Here is a 15,754-nt window from a genome sequence, read left to right as displayed (position 1 = left end):
TTTCGAAGTTGTATCTAAATAAATCTCTAAAACTTTGTCTGATACGCATGACTTTCAAAAGCTTTAATAGGTTTCCTACTTGCATGTATATATATATATATTAATAATGTATTAGACATAAAATTGAATATTAGAAAACTTATTAAATATTTTGAGAGAGAGAAATTCCTAGTTTTGCTATCAACGTTGTTTGGGAGTCTTAGAGGATGTTTGGTTTAACTTTTCAAGAGTTTAATTTGAAGATAAGTTATTGAAAAAAAAATATATAGTGTTTGGCAGTCACAAAAGTTTTTAAAATACTTTCAAAGTGTATTTTATTTTTTTCTTATCAAAAGAGTAAAACTTTTTTTTTTCTTTAGTTCATCCAAACAGATCTTAAGTTCATTATTAGGAGAAAAACATTTGTAGTTGTCCAAGAATTTTGAGTACAATTTTTGTTTGGTTCTTAAGTTTCAACATGTTACACTTTTTTTTTTTTTAAAAAAAATAAATTTTGAGTTAAATTTCTATTTGGTTACTAAAGATCGTACATTTTTATTTATGAATTATGAAATTAATTTTCAACTTATCTTACATGCTAAGATTTTACATTTCTACTAAGAAGTTTTCAGTAATACCTACTTTTGTCATATGTATTAATTTTCTATTAATTTATTTCAAAGAGTTCAATTAATTATAATTAAATTAGTTTCATCACTTTTCCTAAAAATCAAATAAAAAGTTCACATCATAATTGTTGTAATAATTAAGAGTTAATATCGAGGGCAAAAAAGGAACTTACTAAAAAATTCAAAGTTCAAATCCTAAAATCTAGTGTAAAATTGGGCAGATTAATTTATTTTTGAAGAATACCAAAAGTTATTTGATTGATTTGATTTTTTAATTGAAAAAACAATCAAAATCGAATAAAACTAATAATATATATACACTTAAATTTTGATTGACAATGTACTATCAGTATTCTATTTCATTGGATGAATGATGGATCCAATTATTATTATCTTAAAAAAAAAAAAATACAAGAATACCTAATTTCAATCTACAAAAAACGAATATGCTAAATTTTAATTTGTGATAAACAAAAATGACCCACTAAAAAATCGAAACAAAATTGAAAGAAATGGAAGAATAAGGAAAATGACCACTTGGATCCAAAACCGAAAATCAAACCAACATAGAACCAATCCAATCAAAATCCAAATAATTGGTTTTGTTTTTATTGGATATCGGTTTGGTTTTCTATTTTATAAAACCAATAAATTTAATTTAGATTTTGGTTGACCTCAAAATCGAGAAAATCGAACTAATTATTACCTCTAATAAAATCAATAGATTCTAGATATAAGAATAAAAATTAAACTTCAAATTAAGAAAAAAATGTAATATATTGAAAATTTAGGGACAAGCACATATTTTCCCTCATATTTATAATTCTTAAATTTACTCTTAAGACATGGGATTGAAATTGACTTGTTTATTTTTTTTTCCCCAACAAATTACATCAAGATTCCATTATACCGTATATAACAAAATGCTTCATTTATTAATCGATCAATTTTCACATTTTTAATCATATTTTTGGAATGTGCGGGTAATGTAATATATTTTTATTTTCCAAGATCCACGTCAGCGTGGGGTCCACGTAATACGTCACGGCAAGTTGCTATCTACCAGGGTTACCGACCACAACGACATCGTATTCACAGAACATCGGTAATCTCATCCTCACCAGATCCACAGAAACCTTTAATCCAAGCCTTTAACAATATTCAAACAGAAAAAGTCTGTCAAACCAACGGTCTAGATTGCATTTTTATTTTATATCAGTTCCACACGAAAAAAACACCCATCCGCGTAAAAGCCAAATTCGTTGTCATCCAGCCGTCACGTAAGGTAACGGAGCCCGTCAAGTGAGGACGGTGAAATTAACGGAAAGCGTATTTTAGAATAATTTAACACATAATTACTATTCTATACCGTACCGACGGAAAAAAGGCTTCATTTTCTTTTCACTATAAAGAGAAATCGTAACTGCCTCAAAAAGCTGCTGAAAGAAAGTTAAAACGAAACGAGTTTTCGTGTTTCTCACCGGAAATTTGTCTGCAGTAATTTAGATCCTATTCTCCGCTTCATTCCAGTCCAAAACCTAGCTGTAAAATCGTAATTCTCCAACTCATTTTCTAATTTAGTTGAGAGAAATATTGTTATTCATTGCCGGAGATTCATCGGAGACTGGTCGCTAGTTAGGGTTTTAGAAAGGGGGGGTTTTGAGTTCTGTGTTGGGAATAATGGAAGCGAATAACAGTAACAACGGGGTGAGGTTTTTGTTGGGGAAACAATCGTCGATGGCGCCAGACCGGCAGCCAGAGGAGACGGCGGAGGTGGTGGAAGACGGAGAGGAGATCGATCCAGGGGTGAGATTGATGTATTTGGCAAATGAAGGCGATTTGGAAGGGATTAAGGAGCTTCTAGATTCTGGAATTGATGTCAATTTTCACGATGTTGATAATCGGACGGCGCTTCATGTTGCTGCTTGTCAAGGCTGCTCCGAGATCGTCGATTTATTGCTCCGCCGTGGCGCTGAGATTGACCCTAAAGATCGCTGGGGTAGTACGGTAATTTGATCCTCTCTGCATGTTTCGCCCGCGTTTACTTTTTTTTTTTTTTTTTAATAAAAAAAGCATATATATTTTTTTAATTTTTTGTTGGTCTTGGTTATTGGAAAATACGTTTTAACGGATAGGAAGAAGTTGCTTTTGATCTCAATGATCAATAAATAAAATTTTGCGAAGAATAATAAATATTCTATTATGGAAATTACAAAATTTAATAAATTCTGTTTTCTATTCGAGGTTTTTTAAAAATAGAAAAATGAAGAAAATTATTTATACAAAATATCAAAATTTAATTATTTTTATAGATGTGGATGGAAGTCATAGAAATCGATAGAAGTCTATAATTGATATTATATCATATATATTCATAGTCAATATTTTTTATTATTTTTTAAATAGTTTGACATTTTTTCTATCATTAAAATTTTCTTTTAATATTTAAGAAATTAAACGAATTACTCAATATTTTTCTTTTTGTCAGCAATATTTAATAAGTAATATAGTGGCAGAAACGTATATATATTTTAGAGAAAAAACAAACGAAACCTCGAAGACATAGGCGAATTTATACGCGGGAAATCGGTGGGCCCCTTAGTTCGAAAGGGAAATATCCATTTTAAAAAAAGAAAAAGGAAATTTTGAATTAAAGGAATATTATTCGGATAATGTCTCGACCGCTATTTCAGAAAAATGACTATTAAAATAAATTAAATTATAAGTTCAAGTCTTTCTAATTTTTTGTCAAAAAAGGAGATTAAAAAATTTAGAAAGAATCTAATATGCGTTTAACTTTCAATTGATTGCCTAATAGATTATTGAACTTTAATAACATATAATAATTTTATGAACTTTTAATTTTATGTCTAATATATATATATATTTCAAAAAATTTAAGATTAATCAATGTATTAGATTTAAAATTGAATTTTATTTGTAAAAACTGAGTATAGTTCAATAAGCATAAAATTATAGAGAATTGATTTTTACTTACAATAAAAAAAAAAAATGAAGATTTTTTTTTTTATTTGGTAGAATTAAATTTTTAGTTTTGTGTCTAATAAATGAGTTTTATTTAAAAGTTAGAGCTATTACAAACAAAATTAAAACTTATTTAGGCACTTTCAGAAGTTTTAGAGATAAAATTAAAAGTTTAGGGGCTATTAAGAATTTTTTGGGTTTTTATTGTACGTATTTGGTATTGCCTTCTTCTTCTTCCAAAACTTTCTCCACCATAACCAAGTTTGGAATAACAGCCTCTTGCAGATGCTATATTCTACAAAAATCATGAAGTTATCAAATTGCTGGAGAAAAGCGGCGCAAAACATCTGGTACCAACAATGTTTTTTGATTTTTCGTTTTCCGAATTGCCAAGTGTTAGATTATGTTCACTAATCATGGCTTCATTATGTTCTATTTTGTTCACAATGCTGTAAAATTCAGATGGCTCCCATGCTTGTCAAGCATGCTCGTGAAGTCCCAGAATATGAAATTGATCCTAAAGAATTTGACTTTACAAACAGTGTCAACTTGACCAAGGTTTAACACTTTTTCTTCTACCTGGTTTTCTTATTTTTCTTTACTTTTACTGTTGATCTCAATCTAAAATTTCTTCCAGGGAACCTTTCATCTTGCATCATGGCGCGGAATCCAAGTTGCAGTTAAAGAGCTTCCTGAGGATGTGATTTCAGAGGAGGATAAAGTGTAAGTGACCAAGTTCTAGAAAATATATATTCTGTTAAGCAGCATGGATATAAATATGAGATGGATACGACACAACACGGAGATGACAACCGTCGTTTTCGTAAAATTTAGTACATGGACATAACAAGGATATGTTTATCAAAGTATATATCATTTTTATATAAGGAAATTCAAAATTAATGAGTTTAAGCATTTATGTGCTTAAACGATAAGCTTGATGTATTTAATTATTTTTGTCATATGTGTCTATTTAGTATATATCTACTTAAACAAGTTTTCGATGCATGTCTAACAAAGGTTGGATCTACTCTTACTTTGTACAACTAGTGTCTAATACATCTATTGTTGTTTGATACGGTTCTAAAAAATTTTTCGGTATCTAAGTGTTTGACACGTTCCGGACACAGATATGCTAGTCTAATTAAACTTCAATCAGCCTTAACTTTTTTTATTTTCTTCCCTTTGGGGGGTTCAGGAACGCCTTCAGAGATGAGCTTGCATTGCTTCAGAAGATTCGGCACCCTAACGTCGTTCAATTTCTTGGTGCTGTCACTCAAAGTAGTCCCATGATGATTGTTACTGAATATTTGCCCAAGGTTTTTCTCCTCACTTATTTACTAATCACATCATTTTACAGGGAGATCTGAAAATGAAAATTATTGATGAACCCAATGTCCATTTCCCCTCATGTTATTGTGATTTGTGCTGCAGGGAGATCTTTGTCAACTTTTACAGAGAAAAGGAGCATTAAAACCAATTGTAGCCGTGAAATTTGCCCTTGATATTGCAAGGTTTTCATTCTACACTGTTCCTTTAAACTTTTTTAGATAAAATGTCTAGTCTATCTGCCATTGCATCTTATGCGTTTGCTTTTTGAAATTCTGTTCAGGGGAATGAACTATTTGCACGAAAATAAACCTGCACCGATCATCCACCGTGATCTCGAGCCATCGTAAGAGTCACTCGCACTTTGACAATTGCATCTACTCTAATATCTTGGAAATTCCTAAAGTTGTTTTTTTCTGTTGTTTGATTCTAGAAATATATTGCGAGATGACACTGGGAACCTGAAAGTTGCAGACTTTGGAGTCAGCAAGTTGCTCACAGTCAAGGAGGATAAACCTCTCACTTGTCAAGACACTGCTTGTAAGAATTTCCTCTGCATAATCCACAAACTCACACTCTTCATCAAAGCAAATGCTGAATAAATTCTAATCAAGTTATTTGTCATTGTAGGCCGATATGTCGCTCCAGAAGTTTTCAAAAACAATGGATACGATACCAAAGTAGATGTCTTCTCCTTTGCTTTAATTCTACAAGAGGTTTGGCTCTTTATATTCACAACAACCTGTGAATGAATGCCTTTAACTTGAATTTCATATCATTAATGCGCTATAATAATATAGATGATCGAAGGGCAACCACCATTTTCAAGCAAGAAAGAAAATGCGATTCTTAAAGAGTATGCAGCCGGAGCACGCCCTCCATTCAAAGCTCCAGCTAAATGCTACGCCCATGGAATTAAAGAGTAAGCTTGGCTGCTTCTTTCTCATCTCTTACAATAAATGATAGCAGTATGGATAATTTTTCGTACTCTTGTAGTAGTAGAAAACTTTTCCCTATCGTATCTTCGCCCCGATCAAGCTAACGACATTTACGGTCAGGTTGATTGAAGATTGCTGGGATGAGAAGCCATCAAAGAGACCAACTTTTAGGCAGATAATCACAAGGCTGGAAACAATTCATTACAGTCTTAGCCACAGAAGGCGTTGGAAGGTTCATCTCTTTCACTTCTTTTTCTATCTGTCTGCTGCCATTTTCAAGCACTGTTGATCAACAAACTAAACCATTGATCAAACAAGACACTAACTTTTGTCTTCCTTTTAAACAAAATTGTGCAGCTCCCAACATTGAGATGCTTTCAGGATCCGGAGGCCAGGATAAGAAGAGACCATCTCTCAAGCAGCCGGAGCCTTTCATCGCGATCTGCAAGCAGCATATGAACCAACCAACTCAAAAGCTTCCCCACTCATGTTTGTTGTAGAAAATTTTTCCCTTTTGTTATATTCATTTCAGTTCATATTTGTTTGCAACCCAAAATAACGTGTTGCTGCCTTGTGCAATTCCACTGCAAATTCTCTCTTCCTCCTTAAGTTTCTGGGTTGAGAGTTCATATTGTACATTGCTATATACTCTCATGAATACAACAATTTGTTTGTACATTAAAATATAACACGATTGACCCAAAAAGTTGAAGAAAATTGTATTCGAAAGTTTTCTGTTTCTATTCCCATTTGTGAGTCTCTCTAGTCTCTACTCTTCTTTCTTGTTGAAATGCGTACGAAGAAAATGTCATCGTTTTTCTCTGAATTTTCCCGATTTCACTTGAAGGGCCATTTTGGGAATTGGGCAAATCGGTTAAATTTCTTGAAAATTCCGAAGCTAATCTCCAACTTCAACGCGTACAACCCATTTTCTTCCCTAGAGCAACGATTTTTGCCTCATTTCTTAGGTAAATCTCAGCCACCATTTGGCCGTCGATTGAGATCGAAGGTACAAAAATGGAGTTCCCTGAGTGCCCAGTTTGCCTGCAAACGTACGACGGCGAGTCCACAGTTCCTCGTGTTCTCTCTTGTGGTCATTCAGCTTGCGGAAGCTGCCTCGAGAATCTCCCTCGGCGATTCCCCGAAACCATTCGATGTCCCGCCTGCAACGTTCTCGTGAAATTCCCCTCTGAAGGCGCTTCGGCTCTCCCTAAAAACATCGATCTCCTAAGACTTCGCCCCGGGCAGAACGCCGATGAACAAATTTCGAAGAAACCCGCCAAACGACCCATCGATCAATCCCACGAGTTGTTTCCTCGGCTTTGGTCTGATGAATTCTACAGAGCTTGGAAGCACTGGGTTCTGCCACACGACGCCGTTTCGATCGACCGGCGTGATGGTGACGACGGAGTCGAGAGGTTGTTGCTGGGAAGAATCGGTCCCGTTTCAGATTCAGATTCTTCGTTCCCGATTAGGGTTGGAGAAGATCGAACTGTAAGTCTTGTTCGAATTGTTTCGTTGCCTTGTTCGAATAGTGATGGTTTGTTTAAGTTTAGTTATACTTCTATGGTTCTGAAATGCTTGAGTGTGTTGAAGGATGGGGAGAGGAATGAACTGGGTTTGATTTTGGGAGCTGGTATTGTGAATAGTGGAAGAGTTTGTAGAATTTATGGGTTGTGGGGTAATTTGGAGGATGGATTTCTGTACTTGGTATGCGAGAGACGAAATGAGAACTTAGTGGAGATGATTAACAATTGGATGAAGAAACTTGATATCAGAAATAAGGTTGGCTTGAACGGAGATGACTTGCTTAGTTTTGCCATGATTGGCACTGAATTATGTGAAGCAATCATAGCTATGCATTCTCTGAGGATAAGTACTGGCTTTCTGAGTCTTTCATGTTTTAGTTTTGGTGAATTTGGTAGTGTTTGTGTTGATATAAATGGAGTTCTGACTATGGGAAGAACTGTTCGGGAGACAGTGATGGAAGCTGTTTCTTCCGGATCAAAACTCCATGCCAAAGAAATGGAGATTCTTATTAGTAATCTGATAAAGAAAGAGGCTTTTGTACCCCCAGAGGTTTTACTCAAATTATTGCATAACGAAGACATTCTGCTTGAATGTGGCACAACTCTATGTTCGGTTGGGAACAAGTGTGATATTTGGTCTTTGGTTTTGGTTTTGCTGAGTTTTCTTCTTGGAAAGGACTGCTTTGAAGAGACATTGGAAGGTCTTGAAGAAAGTCATTCTGATTGCTCTGCCTTTTATGGGATTTGGGTGGAGAAAGTTAGTTCTTGTTTAGATATGAAGTTCGGTTCGGGGTATGCATCATTGAAACAGGCACTCTGCAGGTCTTTAGATTTCGATCCCAAAAACCGTCCCCGTGTTGTTGAACTGTCGAGATGCTTTAGGGAACTGATTGTTAGTTCTGAGTTGGATGCTTTAGCCAGTATGAAACTTGTAGTTGATAAATATGGTGCTGATCATTGCTTGGTTCTGGGGGATCTCATTCGAATTCCCAACAAATTGATAAAAACTCAGAGAGATGATAGCGTTACTGGCAATTTTGTTGATGGGCTATCAGTTGGAATGGTGAAGTCCAGAGACATGATGGGCCATCGTGATAGCGTTACTGGTTTAGTAGTTGGTGGTATGTACAATACAGTCTCCTCTATCTTTTATGTTGCTTTTGTCTCTCAAGTATTTTCTATGATCATTTCAAAATTTAATGTTTTATTGGCAACTGGCAATTGTTCGTGGAAAGTTCTTTAAAAAGTTTAATATTGTAATGAATGAAAGTATTTTGATAGCATTCAAAAATCAAAACTATGAATTCTGTGCATGACCTTCATTAAGTTGTGCCCTGACGTTTTTTCTTTTTTAAAATGCATCCTTTCTCTTCTTTTGTAGGGGATTATCTGTTTAGCTCGTCATATGACAAGACTGTCCAAGCATGGTCTTTGCAAGTATGCGTTTTATTGATCTTTTTTACCTCGACAATTGAATGAATCTGATATATTTTTCTTTCTGGTATCAGATCATTTATTTGTACCCTGTTTCTAGATAATGTTACCCCTCCATTTGTTCTATGCCATTGATTTGAACATTTCTTGTAGGACTTCTCTTATGTACACACATTTATCGGTCATGAGCATCGCATAACAGATTTGGTATATATTGATGAAGAACAACCATTATGTATAAGTGCTGATATTGGAGGTGGTATATATGTCTGGAGCATTTCTCGTCCTCTCAAGGAAGATCCATTAAAGAAATGGTACGAGGAGAAGGATTGGCGTTACGACGGTATTCATGCCTTGGCCTACTCAGGCAATGGGTACCTTTATACCGGTGGAGGCGATAAATCGGTTAAAGCATGGTCATTGAAGGTAAATACTTTCTTAAGTACAGTGATTAGTGATTATATAAGATGTCCACATTGAATCCTTTTAACTGAAATTTGAGAGTCTTGCGTTTTAGGATGGCACCTTATCAGGTTCTATGCATGGTCATAAATCAGTTGTTTCCGCTCTTGTAGCAAGTAATGGCGTTCTTTACAGTGGAAGTTGGGATGGAACCGTTCGGTTATGGAGTCTTGCTGATCGTAGTCATTTGGCCGTGCTTGGGGAAGAATCATCTGGAAGTTTAGGTTCTGTCCTACGTCTTGCTGCTAACACGGACATACTTGTTGCTACTCATGAAAATGGATCCATAAAGGTTTAAGTTTCTTCAAAGACTGTGCTATATAAGATTTACTTCTCGGCTCATGCATTTACATCTATCGATCGTACTCATTGTTAAACATGTTAAATGACATGCATCAACCCTAAAGTTTAAGTTAACGAGTTACAGTAAATTTAATTATATCAATGCTTTAACACTCTCAATTGTGCGTTTAGAAATTTGTAGAAAATTGTTAAACATCCAACCATACACACCTATAAAAGGAACGGTAGAAGAGGAATAACACCAAAGATTGTGGGAGGAGGAAATAACCGTGAGGAAAGAGATGATACAAGGGGGGACCACTAAGCTGGGTTATAAACAGAATGGAGGGAGGCTGAGGGAAATCGGGTAACATTTTGGGAAAAGCTAGAGCAGCTTTTGAATGAGAGATTTCTAGCCCTCTCGAATTGGCTAATTCTTCTGCTCTCATTATTGTCCTACTTTTATTCCATTGTTATGCTCTTTATTTTCGGTGTAAGCTTTTGATTATTCTCTGATATTAATAGATCTTGTGACAGGGATTGTTGCTCTGTTTTGCTGGTTATTCTTGTGGTTGTTGTATTGTTGGATTTTACTAAGCACAAGGGGTAGATTCCTAACAAATTGGTATCAGAGCCATTACAATCCTAGGGCAAACAAGGCAAATGGCACAGAAGCAGATCGAAGAACGAGTAGAAGCTACCGAGAAGGAGATTGCGGGAATGAAGGGCCTGATTCTAGGCCTCTGCAAGAGTGTGGAAAAGCTATCGGAAGATGTTAGAGAGAGTAGTTCGACCAAGAAGAATGAAGAATTAGGAATGACGGATGGATCTCGAATCAAGCTGAAAGGAAAAATGGAAGAAGTGGAATCGACTCAGACTCAGGGGATCGGAGGTGTGGACAAGAGTAAATACAAACGTCTGGAGATGCCGATTTTAGTAGAGAGAATTTGAAATCCTGAGTTTACGGAACCGAGCACTATTTTGAAATCCATGAACTCAACGATCTGGAAAAAGTGAAAGTAGCTGTGGTGAGCTTTGCGCTCGACAAGATAGACTGGTTTAGGTGGAGCCATAACTGGAAATCGATAGATACTTGGGAAGAACTAAAACGAAGAATGTTTGAACACTAACGACCCACAATTGAAGGAAGCCTTGGAGCTAGATTACTGAGAATCAAGCAGGACGGCAACTATGCGGAATACGTTAAGAAGTTCGTTACCTATTTTGCGCTGTTAGGGGATGCGGAGGATGTTCTCGTCGATGCTTTTCTGAATGGGCTAGAGCCGTCGATTAGAGCCGAAGTGATTAGTCGTCATCCAGTGGGCTTGGACGCCAACATAAGGGAGGCCCAACTCATCAACGATCGAAACATGGCCCTTTAAGTTGGCCCTTACCGATCTGGGTACTAATGGGCCAGAAGAAAAGAGAGGCCCAATCGGGGAACAAAGCTAATATTGGGATGGTGAAAACTAAAGGAACGGAAACGGGAGTGATCAAGCAAGTAACCATTCTCGTCAAGGGAAATGTCGTGAAGAAAGACCCTCCGGTAAAACAATTGTCCAATAGTGAGTACGGGGAACGATTGGAGAAGGGGCTCTACTTTCGTTGTAATGAGAAATACTCGGCCGACCATCGTTGCAAGGTTAGGGAGAATCGGGAGCTAATGTTTTTTTATTACGAATGAGGACGATCTAGGGGTCGAATCCAAGGGCGAAGAAGCCTTAGAAGGATCTGAGTTGAATTCGGTTAAAGTAATTGAAAATGTAGAGGTCACGTTACGATCGATGATAGGATTCTCAAAGCGGGGGACGATGAAATTGAAAGGAGCCGTGGAAGAAAAAGATGTGATCGTCTTAATCGATTGTGGGGCAACTCATAACTTCATTCACCAAAAATTAGTCAATGAGATGAAGCTGCCCATAACACCTATAGGGAAGTATGGGGTGCTAATAGGAAATGGTGACACGATACGAGGTAAAGGGGTATGTAAGTCAGTTATATTAAAACTTCAAGGATTGATTATCACAGCTGATTTCCTTCCGATAGACCTGGGAAAGATGAATGTAGTGTTGGGAATGTAGTGGCTCTATACCACGGGGTTTATGGGGGTTCACTGGCTATCGTTGACAATGAGTTTTACCGAGGAAGACCGAATCGTGACCTTGAGAGGAGTCCCTTCTCTGACCCGTTTAGAAATATCGTTGCAAGCTCTAGCTAAAGTTTGGGAGGAAGAAGATCAAGAATCCTTGATCGAGTTTCAGAATGTAGAGATAACAGATAATCGAAAAGTGATTAAAGAAAACAGAGACCGTAAGGAAGAGACACTGCCAGTGATGATTCAATCTTTACTTGAGGAAAGCGAAGATATATTCGGAGCACCAACAAATCTTCCCCCAAAGAGGGAGATCGATCATCATATTGATCAATAGATCTGGAAGGAATTATTTTCCATGATGGGAACAGTATTGAGGAGGAGCACAACATTTCACCCTTAAACGGATGGCTAGACTGAAAGAATAAATCGATGTTTAAAGACTTGTTTGAGGTATTTTTGTAATGAGCAACCATCAAAATGGAGTAAGTGGATTCCTTGAGCTGAACTTTGGTACAACACCACTTTCCATTCTTCAATTAGATCAACTCCATATCAGACAGTGTTTGGAAGAAAACCTCCACCATTAGTATCATACGAGGAGAACAAGACTTCAAATGATTTGGTGGAGCAACAACTAATGGCAAGGGATACGACTTTGAATGCCTTGAAAGAACTCCTAGTGGTGGCAAGGAACGTAATGAAGAAGCAGATTGATTTGAATAGGAGAGAAATACAATTTGTAGTGGGAGATGGAGTGTTTTTTAAACTCCAGCCTTACCGGCAACGCTCTTTAGCAAGGAAACAATGTGAAAAATTAGCCCCAAAATTTTATGGTCCTTATCATGTGTTGGAGCGAATTAGAGAGGTGGCACAAGCTAGAATTACCATCTAAGGCAAATATACACAACGTGTTCCATATATACCAATTAAAGAAGAAATTGAGCGAGCAGATCAAAGTGCAACAACATCCCTAGCATTAACTGAAGAGTGGGAGCTACAGGTGGTTCCTGAATTCATTTTGGTAATACGTTGGAACAGATAATTGGCTGCAAATGAATGGTTAGTGAAATGGAAAGGATTGCCGGAGAGTGAAGCAACATGGGAGTTGGCGTACTTGATGAAGGAATAGTTTCCTCAGCTCCACCTTGAGGACAAGGTGTGTTTCGAGGAGGGCGGTATTGTTAAGCTTCCAATCATACACACATATAAGAGGAAGGGTAGAAGAGGAATTACACCAAAGTTGTGGGAGGAGGAGATGACTATGAGATGATTATTCTCTAATATTAATAGATCTTGTGACAGAGATTGTTGCTCTGTTTTGCTAGTCATTTCTGTGGTTGTTGTATTTTTGGATTTTATTGAGCACAGGGGTAGATTCCTAACAAAAACTCAACAAGTGCGAATCAATATTAATTGAAAAGAAAATGACATTACGCTGATATCATGTTAAAACCAATCAACCAAAAATCTTTGATATCATGTTAAAACCAATCAACCAAAAACCTTAAGTTAATGGGCTATGGTGCTCTTGACATGAAACTGCTGATCATTTGAGTTGTCACTAAAAAGATATTGAGAAACTTTTTGAATATTTTGATTGCCATGAACCTGTATTCTGAGTTTCTGAAAAATCTCTACTGATTCATTACTTCGCCTCAAGTAATGATCTTATAACCTCAACTGGAGGAAGGACTAACCTATGATTTTGTTTACTTCAGGTTTGGAGGAACGATGTATTCATGAAAACCATGAAATTGCATGATGGTGCCATTTTTGCCACCAGCATGTTGGGGAAGCAACTCGTCACGGGGGGTCGAGATAAAGTTGTAAATGTACAGGTATGTATCTAGAAGTTGATATGGAAAGTATCCATGAAGAGATCGTCGATTATCATCTCAATACCATCAACGATTTGAAACTTGTCATGTTTGTTTTTTTCTTTTCTCTAACTTATCAAGACAATAATTCGTAGGAGTTATTTGGCAATGAGCTCGAGATTGACTGTAGACATCTTGGATCTATCCCTTCAAATTCTACAATAACAGCATTATTGTGTTGGCAAGACAAACTTTATGTTGGATATGCAGATCGGTATATTAAGGTATGTGCATTAAATATATATATGTTTAACTCTATGGTATGTTATATACTAAAATAGCAAGTTGGACAATAGAAACAAGGAAGGAAATATATCTCTTATTAGGATTCAAAATCTTATGCATCTATACTAATACAGACTTATACTATATTCTTTAAAAAAAATGAAGAAAAAGAAAAAAGAAAGCATGTTTGTTTGTTTCATATTGCATATATATCAAAACTTTAGACCAATGCACGAGACTTGTAACACAAATTACTCGCATGGTATGATGTAAGAAAGTATACTATAGGAATTAAACATGCAAGAAGTTTGTAAACCGACACGTGAAATTATAAGGATCAAAATGAAAAGGTAAAGTTTAGATATTGGAAAGTTGTGAAAATTTTTGTACGCTGGTGAGTTTTGCCTTGAATTCAACATGCTTGCCTAATTTAACTGACATGAATTCTTTGAATTTTGTGGTGCTTTAGGTGTATTACCATGGAAAATGATACCTATTTCAATGGGTCTGCTGAGCAAATTTCCATTGGAGAAAATAATATATTCTAATGTATATAGAATAGCACTTCAAAGTGAGCTTTCATAAGTTTCATGTTGGAATTACTTTTAATTTCTAAAAATATATTCCTCCAGCCCATTAAATTCTGGTTCAATTTTACTTGAGGTTAAATACCAATCTTGGTCCATGTAAGTATTTTGAAACTTGTTCAATTTTAATCATTGTATTTTAAATAAATCTTGAATATAGTCTATGTTGTTAGTTTATTGTTGATTTTCTAAAATCCGTTTTTATTATCCATAATTATTATAAATTTTGGAAAATATATTCCTATATTATATTCACTTGCATTAAGATTATTATTATTATTTCGCCAATTTTGGTAAAAATTAATTTTAACGGACTAAATTTAAGATTTATTGAAAGTATGAGAACTAAAATTGAATAAACTCTAAAGTATATAGACAAAATTGGTATTTAGTCTTAGCTTTATTATGTTTTAAGCCTATAGATTTTGCATAAAAACAATGAGTTAAATTACATGTTTAATCCTTACGTTTAAATTTCTATACTTCAAAAATGTTATAGTAGGTTTTTAACTTATAATTTTAAGTCCAATAAATCTTTGAACTTTCAATTTTATTTTAATAGGTCGTTGACATGCATAAACATTTTATGAGATTCACGGACTTAGTAGATAGAGAAATGTTAGTTTAGAGTCCTATCATATTGAAAAATGATTTTAAATCTAATAATTTTTTTCTTAGAAAAGTCTGAATATGTTAGAAATTTATTAGATAAAAGATTGAAAATCTAGAGACTTATTAGATGACTTTAAAGATCAAGAACCTATAAGTAATAAAATAAAAAGTTCTATGACATATTAGATACTTTTAAAGTTAAATTTTTTTTTTTTAAAAATAAAATTAGAAATTGATCAAATTATTCATTTAACAAAATTATGAATTGTGGTTGATTAGGTAAATAAACAAAGAGTTTGTTTGAAATACCTTTCCAATTGGTTAAAAAATAAGTTCTTTTGAAAAAAATTCATGTGTTGGTATTCATCTAAAATGGATTTTGAAAAAATGAGTTTATAAAATAAGTTGGTCTAAGATAAATATATGAAACCAACTTTTAGAAAAATGAATTTTGAGTGTTTAATTATTAAATTCTCCCGAATTTCTATAAAAAAAACTCCAGCTATCACTTTGAGCAACCGCCGTTGGGATCAACTCCAGCAATTACTCTCGGCCAACATCTAGCCACCACTTCCTACGACCTCCACTAGCCATCATCTCCTGCGACCGTCGGTCAACTCCAACCATCACCTCTACCGACAAATTCTTTTAGTATATAATAAATTGAACAAACTTTTACATAAAATCACTTTTGAAAAAAAAAATTGTTAAACATATGTTTGTTTTTATTTAAAGAGTTTTTATCCAAAATGTTCAAATGAAAATGCATTTTTTAAAAACATTTTTTCTTA

At 35.0% G+C, this 15,754-nt stretch overlaps 2 protein-coding genes across 2 annotated transcripts; both read left to right on the top strand.

Annotated features, from left to right (window-relative positions):
* The first annotated feature begins 1,791 nt into the window (after positions 1–1,791).
* Positions 1,792–6,607, top strand: LOC120083013 (serine/threonine-protein kinase 12-like). Its single transcript, XM_039038490.2, has 12 exons — positions 1,792–2,615; positions 3,869–3,943; positions 4,056–4,151; positions 4,231–4,316; positions 4,792–4,912; positions 5,028–5,107; positions 5,206–5,268; positions 5,356–5,462; positions 5,553–5,638; positions 5,723–5,844; positions 5,981–6,092; positions 6,218–6,607. The coding sequence occupies exons 1-12, from the start codon at positions 2,289–2,291 to the stop codon at positions 6,317–6,319; spliced, it is 1,377 nt and encodes a 458-aa protein (XP_038894418.1). The 5' UTR covers positions 1,792–2,288; the 3' UTR covers positions 6,320–6,607.
* A 1-nt stretch (position 6,608) lies between these two features.
* On the top strand, positions 6,609–14,499 carry LOC120083012 (zinc ion binding protein). Its single transcript, XM_039038489.2, has 7 exons — positions 6,609–8,510; positions 8,771–8,826; positions 8,977–9,249; positions 9,341–9,577; positions 13,381–13,500; positions 13,635–13,763; positions 14,234–14,499. Exons 1-7 carry the CDS (start codon positions 6,878–6,880, stop codon positions 14,252–14,254), a joined length of 2,469 nt encoding a protein of 822 aa, XP_038894417.1. The 5' UTR covers positions 6,609–6,877; the 3' UTR covers positions 14,255–14,499.
* Positions 14,500–15,754: the final 1,255 nt, after the last annotated feature.

The sequence above is a fragment of the Benincasa hispida genome, chromosome 8, assembly GCF_027475165.1.
Source record: "Benincasa hispida cultivar pf3 chromosome 8, pf3_genome.v1.1, whole genome shotgun sequence".
Lineage (NCBI taxonomy): Eukaryota > Viridiplantae > Streptophyta > Magnoliopsida > Cucurbitales > Cucurbitaceae > Benincasa > Benincasa hispida.
This window is presented reverse-complemented; position numbering and strand designations above follow the sequence as displayed.